The 20,209-nt window shown below is 37.8% G+C and overlaps 1 protein-coding gene across 2 annotated transcripts; it reads right to left on the reverse strand.

Annotated features, from left to right (window-relative positions):
- Positions 1-1,068: 1,068 nt before the first annotated feature.
- ccdc92 (coiled-coil domain containing 92) lies at positions 1,069-15,399 on the reverse strand. 2 transcript variants are annotated; one of them, XM_079468564.1, is made up of 4 exons: positions 15,237-15,399; positions 9,595-9,814; positions 7,815-7,856; positions 1,069-3,138 (listed from the first exon to the last, which is right to left on the reverse strand). In XM_079468564.1, exons 2-4 carry the CDS (start codon positions 9,728-9,730, stop codon positions 2,273-2,275), a joined length of 1,044 nt encoding a protein of 347 aa, XP_079324690.1. In that variant the 5' UTR covers positions 9,731-9,814; positions 15,237-15,399; the 3' UTR covers positions 1,069-2,272. The 2 variants fall into 2 exon arrangements, with proteins under 2 accessions (XP_079324690.1, XP_079324691.1); XM_079468565.1 differs by lacking the exon at positions 15,237-15,399 and adding an exon at positions 13,833-14,212 and having other exon boundaries at positions 1,568-3,138.
- Positions 15,400-20,209: the final 4,810 nt, after the last annotated feature.

Here is a 20,209-nt window from a genome sequence, read left to right on the forward strand (position 1 = left end):
GTGGAATGATTGGGTAACACTTTACAATAAGGCAAACATGAACTATGAATAATACTTCAACAACATTCATTAATTTGTAAGTTTCAGCATTTACTAATACATCAATAAAAAAACCCATTACAAATACAACCTTACTGTCAAGTGTTACCACTGTTTGTTTTCTTCCGAATCATTTCACCTTCTCCGTGTTTTAATCTGTCTTCTTTCCTGCCGTTTACGCAAGCGAACATTCAAAATAAAACAAGGCTTATGGTAAAACCACATTAAACCATTAGAGGAGCTGAGAACAAATCTTGTTAAAGAACCCGGGCGCTGTCTACCTCACTTCCCCTGAGCTCTCAACAAGCACCTTATATTCTTAAACCAATAAGAGTTCTGCTTCTGCCATTTCAGATCTGTTTATCAGTATGCATGTTTATTTTTATACTGCTAAAATAATAAAATATAATTACGAAAATACATTACGTTGTGCAGCTTGTGTAAGCAACAGACTGAACATTAAAAACAGCCTCCATACACTCTTTAAAAAAAAGGTGCTAAAACGTTTTTTCACAGCAATGCTATAGAAGAACCATTTTTGGTTTCACCCAGAACCATCCAGTCAACTGTTCTTGAAAGAACCATCTCTTTCTTACCTTTTCATAATCTGAAGAACCTTTTTTTGCCACAAAGAAACTTTTGTGAAAGGATCTTCAAGGTTCTTTATGGAACCATTTAGACCAAAAAGAAGTGCCTATATTTTGCATTATCTTTATGTAATTTGTATATTGTATTTTATGTACTGATCAGAATTACTAAAGTCATCCGACAGCAATTTATCTATCTACCAACTAATATAAAAACATGGAAAATAATTCGACTAACCTGGTATCACTTATCATGAGACAACAGCAGGTGACGGAGCAGTCTTGCACATGTTGAGTCTGAAGCATGCGGCGCTTCCACTAGGCTGTCAGAAACCCTATTAGAACAATCACTGCATAAGCCAGAGCGAATTAGCCTAAATGTAAAAAATAAATATTTATGCAACATTCAAACATTACAGTATTTTCTCTTTAGTTTTTATTTGGGGGAGAAAGGTTCATGACAATCTTTGTGAGCTTCACCCTTTCACTATACCTTAAACAACAGAGACTAGAGAAAAGGTTTGATAACACTGCCATTCAAAGGTTTAGGGTCACTTGCCTGACATTTATTATGTGGGAAAAAAAAATTGTGCCAACATATTATTTAAACATTATTTTAAAGTGTTGTGTTTATAGAGGACTTGGGAAGACTACACTGATGATGCTAAAATATAACAAATGTTTTGATTTTGATTTACCATATTTTTTGTATCTAAAATGTGAAAAAATATAAATAAAAAACAAGTGACCCTAAAACTTTAAACAGTAGTGTATATGACCTTGTATCTGCATGAAGAATGTATTCATTAAGAGTGATTTTCTGCCTCAATATATTCTAACCTTAAATAATCTTTGAATATTTTAACCTTAAACATACGTTAAGATTATTACAGTATTAACAAAAGCAAGAGCAACACAAGTGACTGAGATGTTCGTTCTTTGATTTGAGTAGGTGTTTAATAAGGAGCATTGAGACTCTTCACATTAGCCTGTAGATATGTGAGGAGAGCTGAAGGAGATTTCAGTACCACTGCAGTGCTCATGAATAAATATGAGTAGATATGTATATGCATTCAAGCATATTAAATCAGCAGGCAAGGACGAGTTTGGCAATATACGCATTTTGCACCTGGACTCAAACTTAATGAATGGGACATTAAAGACAAACAGAAAGAACAATACAAAGTGCAAAGAAGATGCTCAGGTGGGCACGAGAAAAAAACATTTGGCATGCTCACAGTTCTCCTCGACTGAGATGAGAGAAAAAAGTTAATAAAACAATCGTGAATAAAAGTCTGTTTTTACAGTGTTGCATAAAAAGCAGCAAAAGCAGGACGTACAGTAGCTCCTACCGCACTCTCCATCTTTCTCTTAAAAACACATTCATATTCCCTCGAAATTTCCAATAACAGTCTTAACAGTTCCATTGTGTTATTCAACGTCTCCCGGGGGTTGTGCTGTGCTGTTGTATTGGTTAGTTACTAAATCTGTAGCATATTAACGGGTGTGTTTCTGTCAAAGTGATTTGAGCCGTTTGTATGTTTTCACAGTCATAAACAGTTCTGCATATACTGCATTGGTCTTAACACGCCTATGTTTACATACTTCTATCTGTGTTCTGAGATGTTTAAATCCGCGCATGAGTCTTAAACAGTTCTGTCTGTACCCGAGCGTTTGCGGACCACCTGCTCCCCATTGACCTGGTCCACGGCGAGGGTCTCGACATCCGCCTGTGGCCGGGCTGCACCTCCACCGGCTGAGCGATGGATCCTATGTGCTACTCCTATATGCGCGTTAGCACGAGGCACCTCCCGCGCGGGACTATTTCTAGGGCTTGGGGGCATGGGCGAATGTGAAGGGCTGGATGGTGCTGGGGGTGTGGCCAAAGAAGCAATGGGCGGGATTACAGCGGGGCGTTCTCGAATCACCGCTTGCGACTCTACGTGGGCAGCTGGCTCTCTGGCCTGCAGGAAGGGTGTGGGATCTGGCATGGAATCGACTGAATCTCTCAGTACCAGCCTGCGGCCATCTGTGGCACCCGATCGATACAGCTCTGTGTATTCGGAGTGCAGTGGCTGCGAAAGACTTTTGCGCATGCGTCTGCGAGGGGTGTCGGGCTGGCGGATGTCCTTATCGTTTCCAGTTGCCGCAGGAGCAGGTGGAGGGGTTGGTTTGAAAGAGCCAACAGGGCTGACAGAGGGGCTCACGCCTGACGCGCCCCCAGCTAGAAGGCGTTTTTTTGTAGCGTGGAGCTGGGACGTGAGGTAGGCGATGGTGCTGGCTCTCTGCTCTAGCTCTCCAGACAGCACAGCCAATTTATGGCTCTTCATTTTCAGCTCATCCATGTACTTTTTCTCTCGCTCACGGATGGTGTTCTCCAGCACTGAGATCATGGCGTTCTTCTGTTCCAGGTCCCTTAGGAGCTCTGTGTTTTCCTGCTCTTTAGCCTTCAGCTGAGCCTCCAGTTCCTCGCAGCGCTGATGCAGTTCTCTGCTGCGGGCCCCGCCATCATCTGAAAGAAAGAGAGAGAAAGTGGTGATATATGCAGCAATTTATGTGAGGTGGCATCTCCTGTTCTTTATTCTTTATTGAGAAGGCGATCCCAGAATGCAATGCCACTAGCTCTGTGGAAGAATAAATCCACACACCTATGTAGATGGTTCCAAATCGGTAACTTATGAGATTCTTCTTTACAAAGCAACGGCGAGGCATCTCACGGAAAAGAAACAGAGCTAATGTCTTAGATTAAGAATTATTTTTGGGCACACTATAATATATATATATATATATATATATATATATATATATATATATATTAACACACAATTGTTTTAAAGCTTTTATTCACCCTCATGCCATTCCAAACTTGTATTACTTTCTTTCTTCTGCAGAACACAAAAGAAGATGTTTGGAAGACTGTTGGTAACGAAACATCATTGGCCTCCATTGAAGTTCCATGTATGGACACAAAGGTTTTAGACAACATGAGGGTGAATAAACGAAGACAAGAGATTTTTTGGGGGTGAACTATCCCTTCAATATTCTTTTTTTGCAAACCATCCATTCGTGTCTAGAGGGCAGCAGTGAGCTGTAAATCAGACATCAATAATCCTATCACCCCTGAGAAACTGCTAATGGCTATGAAACATCAAACCCTTTTCTTATTTAGCAACTCTTTCAGTCCATCCTCATGAGCAGACGTCGAGCTTTGACAGAAAGCATTTGTAGTGTTATGGGAACAGCTCTTGAGTCTAGCTCAGCATAAATACTATTGATTTCTCCATGAATTTAGCTGGATATGCACACTGTAATAGCACATCTACATTCTTCTTTACAGTTTGTATTGATGTGGTCATTTGAAAGAATTAAACATGTACAGGTGTAATTTATATTAGCCTTATACACTTCTTAACTGGGTTACATGTAAAAGACATCTGCCTGACAGCCAAACAGGGCGGGCTGAGATGGGGCGAGGAGGGTATATACAGACATAACGCAGAGAGAGAGAGAGAGAGAGAGATCCTATCTCATGTTACTGTACTAATGGATATGAAGGGTGAGGGAATCGCAGTGACCGTCTTTACCGACCTTCAGCTTTCAGACAGTCTAAACAATGTTACACATGGGAAGATGCTTTTCTATCTTATTTGTCCTCTTTATTGCTATGGTACAAACTATGCAATTGTTATTCCAAAGCTGCGCAAAATACATAAAATGATGCTGCAAAACCTATCCCATATCAAATTAGGCTCACATCTTTCATATTAAAGGTCCAGTGTGTAATTTCTTGGAGGAACTATTGACATAATGTCAAAACAATATGCATAACTACTGTATGTCTTCAGAGGTGTATAAAAACCTTACATCATGAAGCGTTATGTTTGTATTACCTTAGAATGAGCTACAGTATTTATACCTACATACACCGCGGGTCCCCTTTTATGGAATTGACCATGTTGTTTCTACAGTAGCCCTAAACGGACAAACTGCTCTACAGAGCACGTTTCGTAAATACGTTATTTTCTTCTGCAAAAAACGTGTACATGACAGGGTTATTAAAATGGTCCGCATTTACACGGATCCAGGAAAATGGATAAAAGCGCTGTAGTATGCACGCCGGGACAGTGGCTGGAGATGTTTTTGTGTAAAGAAACAGGACGTGCCTTGGCACACGCACAGTTATAAGCCAAAAGTTCTTTTCAATACCGTTGGTCGACGTTTATGTGTGTTTACGCTCTCCTACAGCACTATATCTGGATCTGCACCAGCATACTTTAACACCCTTCTACACCCTATCAAGAGCCCTGCGTTCAACAAACGAGCAGCGTCTTGTATTGCCTTCTCAAAAGGGCAGTAAATCTCTTTACCGCTCATTCTCCTTCACAACTCCTTGCTGGTGGAACATTCTTCCCAACTCAGTCCGGTCAACCACATCTCTCACAACTCTTCAAAAACCTACTTAAAACCCATCTCTTCTGTGAATACTTGACAGACAACTGAGAAATAATAATAATAGTAACCCTTTCTTTCTCTCAACAGGTATTGTTCTAGCTTTTGTTGAAACTAGTAACTTGGTATTAGCACATATAGTGCTATTGCTCCTGTATGACATATTGCTTTATTGCTTCTTGAACTCTCTGTAAGTCGCTTTGGATAAAAGCGTCTGCTAAATGACTAAATGTGAATGTTTAAAGTCTGGTGAATGTAAATAGTGTGTCTCCGCTGGTCTTATTGGTGCAGCAAATCAGTACGGTAAGCCGCCATATTGTTTTGGTCATACTCGTGTGAGCGAGCGCGTAATAGGCATTGCGCAAGGTCATCATTTCAGAGAGTTCCGTCTTGCAGCTTATATGAAAATGAAATATTTTTTTATTTGTATTTTCTCATTAGAAACACATCAAATATTTTCAATTCTTAAAAAAAACCTAAATGTAATACTCATTTTAACCTAAGGAGGCCACCATGTTCTTTTTCGATGACGTAAAAGGGTTTGCACGCACAGGCAGCCAATCTGAACACACACGCTTATCAGTACATAGTAATAACCTAAATCATTTTAATATATTGTATTCACAATGTTTTTTTTTATTCATTATAAAATGAATTTGATCCAGATTTGGATTTTTTGGATTCAGACTTTTTAGCCGACTTCACCGCTTCTCTCTTGCTCTCTCTGTCATTAGCTGACGGGGCTGATGTTCACGTGTGCTCTAAAACAGAATAAATAACCAAACCGAAAGCATCTTAATATTGTGTTTATCAGTATATTCTTATAATGTATAAAGTATATGATGATGATGTTTTAAATGGTCTTAACTATCTTAAAGATGGTCGTATAAATGCATGTTTACCTTGAACAGATGCTTACTGAAAGCATTCTTCTTTTATGGCATGCAGGCTGGCTGGACATACCGCCACCTACTGTCTCAGTGTATTTATGAATCTGATCTTTTGTTTGACGTATCACATATTACTTATATATATGGAAAACGTGTGTGCTTCGCTGTAGCGTTAAGAGAAGGGTTTAGGTGGCAACCATTTGACGTCACAGATTTTGACACAAAAAAAATATTTTTTCAAAGTTCATGAATACTGGGATAGTTCCACTGTTTTTTTATTTCACATTTGTAACATCCCATTTCTGACATACACTTTACTACATTTCGTTACACTGCACTTGTATATGTGTAATGACAATAAAGTTGAATCTAATTAAGTCAATGCCATTGTTATTATATTAAGCCATACATCTCTCTATACCCAAGGTTCCATTAAAAACCTTACTTTCATGTGGTCTCTCTAATAATTATTAAACTAGACATGTAGAATGAGCTCATCTATCAGACTGACTCACTCTCTCACTTTCCCTGACTATCTCATTACCCCTTTGCAAAGGCCACATCAGCTAATGAGGTCACCATCACATCCATACACAAACCCGGTCAGCCATAATGCATTCATGCAGCACGATCGGGCAGATCTACTGTAACTGAGATCAGACCTACAGCCTCAGTTTGAAAGAGTACATTCATCTGAAACCATTCTAAGCACGCTGGATTCATCGTAATGCTAATGTTATATGTGTCATGATCCAATAAGTGCTGAGTTTAAATGGGCAATAAGAATCTATGGGCTTAACGTAAAGAATGATGTTTAATCTTAAAGTGAGGAGAATATCTGGTGCTTGACATGAGCTTTGAAGGTTGTTAGTTTTGTGTCTATTGTTAGGAACATGAGTGTGTGGTTGTGCGGTGCAGTCAGCAGGTTGCAGATGATGCATTAACCTCATGCATTACTGCAGTATTAGTGTGGCCATTCATAGTCTGATTTCCTGTGCTGGACTGCAATCTGGCTGGCATCAGCCTCGTGAAACAACACCAATGACAATGTGTGCGGGCTTACGCACACTATGCCAGTCTACATCAAATGAATATTGCAGAAATAATACACAATATTTTGTTTTGATTGGTTTGTCATTTTTCTATATAATATAAAGCTCTGGTAATCTAGCATTTCTTAAAAACAAGAATTTCTAAAGTGTTAAACATGGCAGAGAGTGTTTAAGTGGTTTGCTTGGATACTGCATGTGTGTGGGAATTGCCTTGAGCATTAAGATGCATACATGTCTCACCCGAGCATTGTGCATTTGGGCCCTGCTTGAAAGCCCAACTTAAATTATACAGATGGGTGGGTGGCAGGCAGGGGGTTATCAGTCCCTGTGCGTGTGTAGCAGGGAGTCTGTGTGTGTGCTTGCTGGGTGGGTCGCTGGTTGCCGGGTTACAAGACAAGGCTATGGTGGTATATGTGCGCTAAGGAACACAGAGTCTTTCTTTCTATGCAGAAACAAAACGTCTAATTTACAACTTGCTGCAAATTTAGCACAGACAAAGTGCAAGATAAATATAGACTGACAAAAACAAGGGACAGAGACAACAGCATTTTTCTCCAGCTCCTCTGTGTTCCTTTTGTGGTAATATGTTTGGGCTGTCCATTGAGCTGTCGGAGATTTTTTGTAACAGGTTGATGTTTTACTAAAAAGTGGTTTGACCAAAAGTGGTTTGTCCTAGCAACAACACACTCCTGACAAACACACACACACAGTCTATACCTTGCATAACTGTATTGTTCTGACCCCATTCAAATGTGTGAATACGGATACGCAGGTAAAATGAGCGTGAGAAATCTTACCGCCTGCATCAGAGCTCCTCATTGTCAGCTCATATGTGAGATCTGTGAAACAGAAGAGAAGGGGGAGTGGACAGAGAGAGAGAGATCAAATGTTAGACTGGCAGCACATAGCATCACCTTTAAATGACAACATTGAAGATCACATGACACAAGGCATCACCTGAAACAGGATAAGAATGAGCAAGAAAGAGTCAATTGGGGATAAAGAGCATGTTGGGATATGAAATGTCTTTCACACTTGTTAAATATTCGGTTGGACATACTTTAATATGGGTACATCATCTGAAAGCTCAATACATACGATTTCTATTGGTTTGTTATGATAAGACATTTTGGCCAAAGAACAACTATTTGAAACTCGGGAATCTGAGGATGTACATTTTTTTTATCGATGTCCATCAGAGGGCCGTTGCTAAGAAGAAACAGGTTTGTTTTAACGCTCTCTATTGACTTACCACTTAAATGATGGTGTAGAGAGGAGATAAACCCGAAAGCAGAAAATATAAACTTTACATAGATACCAGACTTGAGTGGGTAATTCTCAAAGAGTGAGCAGCAGCAAGTGAAGTTTGTAACACATTTCCGGCTATTTTTGTTACCAATTTTGCTGCATCCACTCACAGAAATAAAGTTTTGATATATTTACGGTAGGAAATATACTAAATATCTTCATGGAACATGATCCTTACTTAATAATCTAATAATTATTGGCATTAAGGAAAAATCTATAATTTTGACACATACAATAATTTGTTGGCTATTGCTACAAATATTGCCGTGCAATTTATGACTGATTTGTGGTCCAGGTCCTGCTTATTACACAGCAACTTGTAAAAAATCTTTAAAATATATATAATTTTTTTTTTTAAATCACATGAAATAATTACATAGAGACAAGTGTCATGAACTAGAAAACTTTGATATTACAACATTTTGACCACAAACAGTATTTCCTCAATAGATCAGTTACACTGAAGTTATTTATTTGTTTGTTTTTAACGCCAGATCAGCACCAAAGGCCATTCACTCATGAACTTCACAGACAAATACAACTGAAGTTATTATTTTGCTCACCGATGTAGCAAAAAATCCAGCAAAAGTGGTTTCAGATGAGAATTAAAAGTTAAATTTTTAGGATTATGAAACATTGAAATATACTGCACTGATGCAAAATAAGACAAGGGTTAATTTGAATTCCATATTTCCTACAAAATGGCAAAAGATGAAAGCGAAAGTGTTGGGAACAATGTCCACTGAGACTAAAGAAGAGAAATCTTAAATGAGGACAAAGCCATCTGGAATGAGATTAAATGTATTCCTACAGGACCAATAATAATCCCAGTAGAACAATTTCACACTATAAGCAGCAGGTGACTAGTAGAGGGACCATATTAACTAGCAACATGTGCATCCATTTTTTTAAGTTACCAATAAGATGTCTTTTAAAATAACTGTTTTAGCTTTTTTATTCCACATACAGTATACAATCAAGTCTTAAAGATATTTGTTTGACATTTCAAATAATTAAAAATGTTACTTTGGTTGTATTTCGTTCTAGCATATGTTAAAAAATTTAAACAGGAAGTGCTTCTAGACCAATGTGTTTTCATCTACTAAAAAGGTTCTATAGCTCAACAGGTGTGTGACCAATCTGAATTTGAATCCAGGTTTCTTCGATTCGTTCAAACCCAACTCTTAAACTGTGCAGTTCTGCTGCACTAAAACAACAACATGATAGTGTTCAGTAAATTGATGTATAAGTGTGTGAATGTGTGTGTACCTGTGCAGTGCTGTTGCAAGCGACGGATCTCGGCGTGAAGACCCTTGAGGGTGTTGGCATGGTCTTGCTGCAGGAACAGCAGGTTCTTCTGTGCACTGTGTAGTTGATTCTCCAAGGTCATACTCGCCGAGGCCATGGTGATGAGATACGGTCACACACACATGTATAAATAACCTCACTCGCTCACTCGCTCAATCACACACACAGTAGCTCAGGACACCTGTGAATGAAAGTGCAAAAAATACAGATCACAAACCGACCTGTGAAGCACTGAGATTCACTGCCAGATAGCCTTATGGCAGTTATGACTCAATTTCAGCCTAAAACGGCTGCAAATTCATTATTACACCTCTTTTAACTGAGACAGAGTAAATGTGCTACGGCTGACACATGAGGTCAAGACACTGTAGGGGATAATACTCATAGACCAATGCAATGAAAAACAGTAATAGCAATGTCACACTCTTACACATTGCAGCAGTCAAATTATGTTTACTCCGGATGTCACAATCTCATCCGAATGATCGTCCCTGTGTCTGAGAGGACAAAGAGGCTATATTTAGCTAATGACACCATTATAGTCTGACATTACGTAATGCCTTTGAGATGAAGAGGAGAGAGAGGGACAGAGAGAGAGAGTCTGTGAAGATGTATTGATTAATGTTGATCAATACTAGAGAGAAGGTTAGTTTCCCCAGACGTTATGGAAACTTCCCTGGCCTGGTGCTCTCCTAAAGGGGTCATATATTAAAATGATTTCAAAACAGAGCTGAATACGTCAAATTATAAAGTTAGTCGAGATATATTTACATAAAACGGTCAATTTACTTTTCCAATATTTTTGGGGAAATTATTTTCCAATGCTCTTGTTCTGATGAAAACTAAGAAAGATATTTGGAAAATGTTAGCATCTGATATTTCTGTGACATCTTCCACTACCATGGTGGATTTAAATGGTAGTCAAAGGTGCTCTAGACCTGTTTGCTTTCCTAAATGCTTCAAAATATCAGATTTTGTGTTCAGCAAACAAAGTTCTGCTTTACCAGACAAAATAATAATTTGAATGATTTGTTTTCAAAACATCTAAAGAAAGCCTCTGATATAGTAAACACTGCTTATCATTTCATAAGCAGTTTAAATGATTAACAGAGAATCATAACGCAGACTCTCTCCTCGGGGTGCACGTTCTACTCTCATGATAAAGCAACTAAATAAATGTAAAAATCCAGCCATTCTGAGATAAACAAGGGAAGATGGCAAAACACAGAGATGAGAGAATCCCTCAAGGCTGTGCTGAGGGTTTGCAGTGCTCGGTGTACTTTATACTGCATTCTCTACAGTATACAGTATAGGGAAAATTATACTGATATCATTTTATATATAGAGTTATCTGGTTTAATTTGAGGAGCTATATTTTGCATATGCTGCAATTACACATGACTGCGGTTTCAAGGAAAAACGACCAATAGCGGTAATACACACAGATTCAATATAGCATAGTATAGTGTGCCGCAGGGTTGACGTGTTTTTTGTATGCAAAACCTGGAGGTGCGTTAGCATTTTAGTCAGGGTTTTTTGGGTAAAATGCCTGAACTAAGGTCTGTGGTTAACAAAATCTCTAAATATTTTAACATTTTATTGTACGACTTAAAACACACAATTAGTCTCCCCCTTTAGATTTTTTTAAGCATTGTCGGGGACAATAAACATGCACAAATGAAAAAAAATTATACATTTTTTAAAGTCTAAAAATCTCGTCTCGTCTGGTAGGATAAGTGTCTTATCACCCCTACTTTTTACATCTGCAGATTATTTACGCTTCAAAATTAATACATGTAAGGTTGTTTTGTAAATAGTTGGTCTACAAAAATATACCATCCCCGTGGCACTCTATTGCAAAGTATTGCACAGTATAGTATAGTCCAGAATACAGTGTAGTATAGCTTTGTATCTACAAAACTATCACTTTACAAGAAATAAAAAAACGTTTTGTCAACAATTTAACATTTTATTTTTATGTTAAAATTCTGTTTTATGTTTCTGTGACAGATCTATTCAGTTTTTATTAGTCTACATAAAGATGGTTGAATTAAATCTTGAATGTTGTCAATTCTTTAACAAAATAACAAATGTTACCCAAAATTGTTAATATTTTTGGGAAAATCTGTCATTTGAGTGTCAGGTTTCTTTTTTTATAATTTTTTCAAATATCGTGATTCAATCACAATCGTAAACGCATTATCGTGTAACGTATCGAAGCTGAACGTTTAGTTACATCCCAAGTGATTTATGAAAAAGAAAATAAATAGAAATATAAGAGCAATAGTATAGTATGGTATGTGAGGGAAAATGTGATCTGTTTGGGTGTGGTTGATAGAACATCTGCTTTTTACCTGAGAAAGAAAAGCCCCATTTTAGCACCACAGAGAGGGTGTTTCATGTGGACACTACAAATGTTTTCACCTGTGTAGTTTACTGTATTTTGTAAACACATTTAAATAGTCGTTGACGTTGAAAATGTTGCAAACACAACATACATTAAAAACATTAAAAGAAGCCATGTAATTTGTAGAGGGACAGTGTAGCTCAAAAGATGGCAGAAAAGTTAAGATGCCACTCAGTGGAACTCATGAAAAGCATATGAGCATGAATGAGTAATGTCAGACTATACTCACGCTGGGTGCGGCATAGAAGACAGCAGTCGCACTATTTTATTAATTCACTTGCTCTCTTCCCTCTCACGTGTCCTCTCTCTGTCTTGACTTTTCCACTCAAAAGTTACATTAGTCACAACACTCACAGAGGGATGAAAACATGAGCATTTACAGAACAAGGAAAAGCAAAGAAAAACATTTGCGGAAAAATTCAGAATGAAAGAATCATCTCCCTCGCAAATCTTGAAATTGAATTGGCCGTACCCACAGGATGCTAAGCGAAATTGCAATATAAAAAATGCTGTAGTCACATAACTAAAAGAATGCTGTTCGTTCTTCTCCCTGGCTTGCTTCAGGTGTAATCCTCCTTGTAACATGGCCTTGTAAACTATCGGTCCTGTTTAGCGTGTTGACAAAATGTTTTATGCTCTCCTACTTGTAAGTCGCTTTGGATAAAAGAATCTGCCAAATGAATAAATTTTAATTAAATTGGTTCAACACTGTTTTGCAAACAAAACGTACATTCAAATGCATTATTAATGACATTGTTTACAATATCTGATTCATGTTGTCTGGCTCATCAAGTGGACCATAAAATCAACACTGAAACACTGATTATTCTCATTATATGTTTCTGGAAAAAGCACATAAGTATGAAGACCTCAAATGGATACAATGTGCAATGTGTATCCATAGTCAAGCTCTTCTGTAGCTCTACTAAAGAGATCAATTTGAAAATGAGAGAAAGCAGCAGCCAAATGTGTCAATGCAGTTGCCAACAGAAGTGTAATTGCGATCACCGTAATAAACTACACTTATAAAACACAACACATGCATCCTCTTAAATACTTATATTAGTAATTCAATTCCATACATTTTAAGGTTCAGTTCTATTGTGTTTGCTACCACATTGTAAAATCAGAAATTAGATTTAACAAAAACAGAAAGAGAGAGACATCTAGGCTAATCTGAGAGGGCAAACAACAATGAATAATTTACGAATAAAGAAAAATGTAGGAGACTGTATGTCTATTATAATCTACACTATGCCAATGTACAATTGCAGAGTCATGATGTCACACACGTACACATGTAACCACACAAGCACTTCCTGAAACAAAAGAGATTCCCAGCACCACCATTACGTCATAAAACAATGACTCAATTTTGAATTGGGTATTAACATTTGAGAATTACACACTCATCTGTGAAATTGTGTATCGGCTGGTACAATTTACACTAAACTTTACTTAAACTTTCATATGTATTTCTTTATATTGATGTCTAACAAATGTTACACTTCTTGTGCATTTTAATCTGCTAAATATCTTTATTTTTATACTTTCATGATTAAAAACCTTTAAAAAATATATTATTCAAGCTCACAACACGGCAGGCCACACATTTGACATATAATCTAAACTGTAACATCCTTAAATTCCATAAAAATCTTGATGGTTTTCAAAGCCAACCATAACAGATACTTATTATAATACAGATACTTATACACATTATAACACCAACAGGCTGTTTATATGCAGAATACCTAAAAGTAAAAGTACCTAAAATACCGCCTCTGCTTACCGTAAATGAATGCATCAGAAGCATTGACCATCCTTTAGGAATCTTCCATAGCAACTATAAAAACTCCCTAACTCCTGTTTAGGAGCTATTTGTGTGCTGGTAATAACTATGTTGACATTTGCTCTGATCTGACTGATGTTGGTCCATTGAAGTCAGTGGGTGAGGCCTCCCCCGCCCTGCTCAATGAGACACAAAGAATCCCTCTGACATTAAGACACAACTGTCTTCCTCCCCATATACTATCTCTTGTGTCTTCCTCACACTCGTAACATCTGCCCTCAAAATCTTCTCTCCCTTGAATGAATAATCTATGAACTGCAGCGTTATATCGAGACAAAACACTGGCTACATCCTATTCACTTTCTAGACAAATACCGTACAACCAACACGTAGTGCTCTGGAGAGGACCAGCCCTAATGTCACACCCACTACATAGTGCATGATGTAACCTTGTATGATGACATGTGATGCACTTTACTGTGCTGGCAAGAAAAAAGCAGGTTGATACAAATATGTGTATTATTACAAGTTACTACAGTTTTATTACTATTATAAGCATTTATTAACAATTATGATAACAAACGCGAGAACAGTTTTTCGTGGCAGCATCTCATTGGCCAAATCACATCAACACATACACGTGAGAATGAGCAGGATCATAAACAGCACCTGCATTGCGGACAGCGCAAGAATTACAGCGATACAAACCACCAATTGAATGAATTACATTTAAAACAAGATCATGTAATAATAACAACAACAACAACAATAATAACAATAATAATAATAAAGCACAGAAGACGCTCTTCAGCCAACTCACTTTACTTAAAATAAAAAGAAAGCACGTGTCACAAACAATCCATCCGTCAATAACTGAGAAAAACAACCATTTGTCAAATAAAAGCTGACATTCTATTAAAAGGAAATATTTATATACTAATATTGTGTATTTACTAGATGAATAAACATAAATGATCTAACGTTACGATCTGCACAACTCTCCATCTCAAACACGCGCTATTTATAGCATCTTCAATGTCAAGTATTGTGTCACTATTTTTTTGTGTGAATTTACATTATGATGTCACTTTATAATCCCCGTTTTAATCACCATCTCTGGTTACTTTCACAACTGCAGACACAATAATCGGCCACCGATCATTCCAGTCGATTAATGCTGTCATGCGCCTGAAAATACGACGGATCTCACAGCAAGCAAGTGCCAGACGTCGCACTAAATAATCTACGTGGCATATTATGCTGTTTTCAGAAATCGATACCTTCATCTTTTGCAATGGTTTGGTCAAATATCCCTTTGCTTGTTTTTGTCAGTAAGCGGCCAGAGCGCGAGCAGGTGCAGTGGGGATGTGAGCTGCCCATCCGCGTACATTAAACGACACCTACCTGAAACACAAGCTGACAAACGGTACGTGTCTGATGGGCTGAAGAGCTCTGGTTCTGCTGTCTGGACGCTGGCGAGTGGAGAGCTTCGCAGGGCTTTTATTCTCCTTGGCGGGGCAGAGAGGGGAGGCTGTATCTGTCTCTCTCCCTCTCTCATCTCCCGGAGATACAACACTAAATAAAGCGGTGCATGCCGGGATACTGAGGAAAACACGCGCAAGCTCCGGCGCGCTGAGGACTTTCGCTCAGGTGAGACGCGCGTTCACCACTCATGTATCGCGTTTGCTTTAGCGTAAATAAAATGCATATATTTATATATATATATATATACAGGCATTTAAACTATTGTAATATTTTATATGACTTTCTTTCTATAATTCTAATATTAAGTAGACTAATAATATTAATGATGGGGATCTCAATAACTAAGCCTAATATACGTTATTTACCTATATTAGTTACAGGTAAGTAGTTCATATTTGTTAACAAATGGATGTTTTTGCAAAGTTTTGTAGTTTTCAAATATTTTACTTGTGCAAAAATATGCACAAACACTTATATAATTCAATGTTTTGAATCAAGTATACAATTTATGTTTTTTTATGGATTTAATAGGGTACCGAGCTTCAAAACATTTCCTCGTGAAACTGATGGTAGTTTGACTGAACTATGAAGCGACTGCAACATTACAGCTACCTAGAGTGTCCACAAGAGAGCAGTGTTTTATCACTTTTACTTGACTTTATGAACATCTTGTCTCTTACCTGATCTTTCTTTGCATGCAACTGTCTAAAATAAGAAAATGCATGTTTTTTCTTTTTCCTAATGACAATTAACTTAGGAGGTCACGTGAAATAAGATTAGCAAGAGAAAAAGCTATGTCTGAAAGCTTTTTTTATTGAACACAGATTTATGGCACATTACACACTATCTTAAAGAGAAAAGATGTATAATGACAAACATGCATCTATAACATAAAGCAGATGGTTGCACGTATGGTGTGGTGGAAGTAGATAGTAACAAAATCTTAGTTGCGTTTGTAAGTTAGTTTAAAGTTTAGATCAGCCTATAGTTCAAAATTATCTGTTGTACAAACTTGTTGTGTTGTTTGCGTTTATCCTCATTTACTAATGCCGTTTTATCGGAGGTATGCGCCTGGCCTGTAGTTAACTTCCGGTATGTGTTTGTTTATTGCCCTGGCTAATAGCTTATAACATAACAATTCATATTTTAATACATTTATATTAATTTGAGCTCAAATTATATTGTATAACAATAATATTAAATTAACATTTTGTTTAATTTAATTTTATGTTAATTTTATTAAATAAATGGGTTGTCTAACTTTGTATCATTTAAGTTTAGCCAAGTAATGGTTCGTATACTAGAAATATTCTACAAGGACTTGCTTATGTGTACCGGAAATTAAATTTGGGCCACAAAAGCGTGCATGCGCAGTAATGTTTGTCAGTGTTGTTGCTTTAAAACCATCTTTAAGGATTCAAAGCTATCAGATGTAAAGCAAAGCCACAAAACACATTTTTATTTCATGGGTCTTTAAACTGCATGTAGTGCACTCATAATATTTAATCGAATTGTGACAGCAGCTGAAGAGCCTCAGTCAATACAAGGGTCACATAGTTATTTATTCTAACAGATGACATGTCTACACCTACCGACTGTGGCCATGCTAACACCCTTGTAGAAACAAATCCCCAACATGTTCAGTTTCCACTTTACAGTTTATCTTTACAAAAATGAAGAGTGCTATATTCCCTGTGCCCAAACCCTCAAAACCTTTTTTTTCTGAACCCCCGGGCTAGAGAACAGAACTCTCTCTGTTCCTCTCGCCTTCCCTTTCACTTTCTCCACCACACACAAACAGACCTCTCTTCCTAAAATTACATTTGGCGTGGTGAATTCCACAGTGGCCCAGCTACTGTGTAAACTGAGATGAACCAAAAAAAATCAATTTAATAAAAAGTAGAGGCAGGAATTTAGAACAGTCTAAAAAAAGCCAGGTCTGTGAAATACATGCAATTGTTATTCTTACTTTATTATGGACAGGTTTTTGTTGACCAGGATTAAATTCTTCTCGTTTCTTTATTTTAAGAGTGTTGGACACAAATCCCAGACAGACAGACAGTAGACAGAGAGTGAGAGAGAGAGAGAGAGAGAGAGAGAGAGAGAGAGAGAGAGAGAGAGAGAGAAGGTGGCTGAGTGCACGACTCTCCTATGTCTTTTCCCACCCGGCTTCAAAGCAAGCTCCATTGAATCACACATGATTCAGGATTTGTTTTACTTAGTGTCTTCTGGGGTATTTACAGTGTGTTTTATAAAGGTTCAGAGAGGGGGAGGAAGACTCCCAAATAAAACAGGCAGACCTCAGTAAATGTCCACGCAGAGGAAGTCAGTTTAATACTTCCAAACACATGAATACTGGGTCGACTGTGCGCGATGTGGGTCACGTCTACAAACACCAACACACACATGCAGTGTGGCACTAGTTAGAGACGTACGTCTGTAAATTCATTTAGTCTGTTAACTCCCTGAAGTGATTTCCAGACCTGTTGGCAGTGTCTACCCAAAAATGTCTCCGTCCAGCTATTCCAACCATGCAAGAAATGCACAGTTCATGCTACTTAAACTAATCCAGTGGAAAAGAGTTTGGTTCAACTTTTTGGTTAAATGTTCTTAAAGGGAGAGTTCACCCAAAAATATTATTCTGTCATGGATTACTTACTCACTAGTTGTTCCAAATCTGTATAAATGTCGGTTTGGTCGAACACAGAGACAGATACGGTATTTGGACGAATGCTTTTAACCAAACAGTTCTTGGACACCATTGACTAACATGGAATGGTATACAAAAGTGCACCAGAACGGTTTGGTGTCCTACATTCTTCAAAATACCTTCTTTTGTGTTCAACTGGACAAAAAAATGTTGTGTCATTTTTCCTATTATGGTAGTCAATGGAGTCCAAGAACTATTTGGTTACAAGCATTCTTCCAAATATATTTCTCTGTGTTCATCAAAACAAAGATATTTTTACAGATTTCAACTTGACAGTGAGTAATGATGACAGCTTTTTTTATCGCCACTTACCCCTTTCTACGTCCGCAGTCGAAGCAACATTTATTCACCCCATCCTCCCCACCACCACCAGGAGGTCCCTGTCCCTACAACCCCAAGGGGGGTTGGCTACGCCCCCGTCTCTATCTTAAGACTGGAAGTGGAGGACTTCGTGGCCCTCTGGATGCGAGCCACGGACAGGGCCTACTCCAAAGAAACTCAATAACCATATTTACCATAACCATATATTCTGTTTACCAGCTGTTCAATAAATGTTCAATACTCTACACTTTGCCTCCCGAGTCTTTCTGGTGAAACTATCCCTTTAAGTAAATTTCAGTGTAGAAATATGTTACGCTTTTAGAGCAATGGGTAACACTTTACATTTTGTAGTGTCTGTTCACAAACAAGCAAGCAGGCCAACACCAACAGACCGGAAATCTCATAAATTGCTCCCCGGTACATTTTAAAATACGAAATGAAACGCAGTATTATGAGTGCTGCAGTGAAGAAAAAACGTCAAACAGTGGACCAATACAGTACCTTTGAAAACACCTAGGCTCACTAGTGTTACTGTGTTTGCCAGTCTAACAATTAGGTCAGGTGTAGTTTAGGTTCACTGGGAGCAGGTAGAAAAAAGGAACTTCATTGAGAATTCATCTGAATATTCTGGATTGGGATGGTGATTCAGTTTTTGGGTGCAGTGCTGGTATACAGCTCAGAAATCCAATCCCACCGATACGGCAAATGAAGCAAGATTTTACAACTCTTATTTTGACTCGCCGCCAATACCAACCATTTTCAGGTAGTAATAGTCTTACTGTTATTATATTGGAGTTGGCAATGTCGATTGCCCTGTACAGCCAATTTAATTTTCCAAGAGTTTTTTCTCCTTTCATTCATAAATGTGGAAGTCATAATCACTTCGAGATTGAATTGAAAGTGTCATTTATTTGATAAGTTCTAAGCGAGCGGGACTGCCAATGTATTCACAGACACCGAATGAAATAACTGATTTCAGTAAACCAGGCTCCACGATGGAGTTTTTCAATCTAGCCGCCCTCATTACTGTAGAGCTTGAAATAAAGTTTCAAATTGACCTTCTCTGGTTTTCAAGTGCACAATAAAATAACTGACTGCTTAATATTGTTCGCTTGCCAAGAGCAAAATGACTCCCAGAGAGCCGAATGGGCCAGCACAAAATCCATACATACTATTTTATGCAGCATATAGTAATCTATGTGATGCACATGCACTTGATTTTCACGTGTACACGAGACATACATGTAACTACATCCTTTATCATTACAATTAGATACATTTATGGTCTTAGCATTTCGCTGCTGAACTTCTGAAATCTTGTATCTCCATATTCAGTGATTTTAATTTTTTGCCATAAATCATTATTATTAGTGAGCCTTTATGTTTGTCACTGCGTTTTGCAAATATATAACCAATAAAAGTACTTGTCCACTTTAACAACACAATATGCAATTGTGTATATTTCCCCAAAACAGCTAATTTGGACATACAAGGTTTCAGAAGGACAGCGATCATATGTTTTTTATCAAAGCATACACATATAGTACATAATAAATGATAGTCCTACAATATAGTAAATTCTTGCAATACTCAGACTAATAAACACACAACAGAGAACTCAACTCAAGAGGTTAATCCTAAAAATTGAGCTAAACCTTTTCCCCATCAGCAGCCTCCAAAGAGACATCCGTCTATTTCGTTAATACCCCTCATCATGTTCAGACCAGATGTTAAAGCAAAACGATGGACTCTCTTACTCTGTGTTTCTCTCTTCTGTGGTGAGGTATGGAAAGTATTTGTTGGGTTCCTCTGAGGGCTGTTCAGCTGGAACACACAGGGAGGAAGATAGAGAGATATAAAC

Source organism: Barbatula barbatula (assembly GCF_947034865.1).
Source record: "Barbatula barbatula genome assembly, chromosome: 11".
Taxonomy (NCBI): domain Eukaryota; kingdom Metazoa; phylum Chordata; class Actinopteri; order Cypriniformes; family Nemacheilidae; genus Barbatula; species Barbatula barbatula.

Coding starts and splice junctions, on each gene's coding strand:
- ccdc92 (XM_079468564.1), bottom strand. CDS start 9,730: ATGGCCTCGGCGAGTATGACCTTGGAGAATCAACTACACAGTGCACAG. Junction 7,857..9,594: donor CTTGCAACAGCACTGCACAG/GTACACACACAT, acceptor TCTGTTTCACAG/ATCTCACATATGAGCTGACA. Junction 3,139..7,814: donor GAGGAGCTCTGATGCAGGCG/GTAAGATTTCTC, acceptor TCTTTCTTTCAG/ATGATGGCGGGGCCCGCAGC.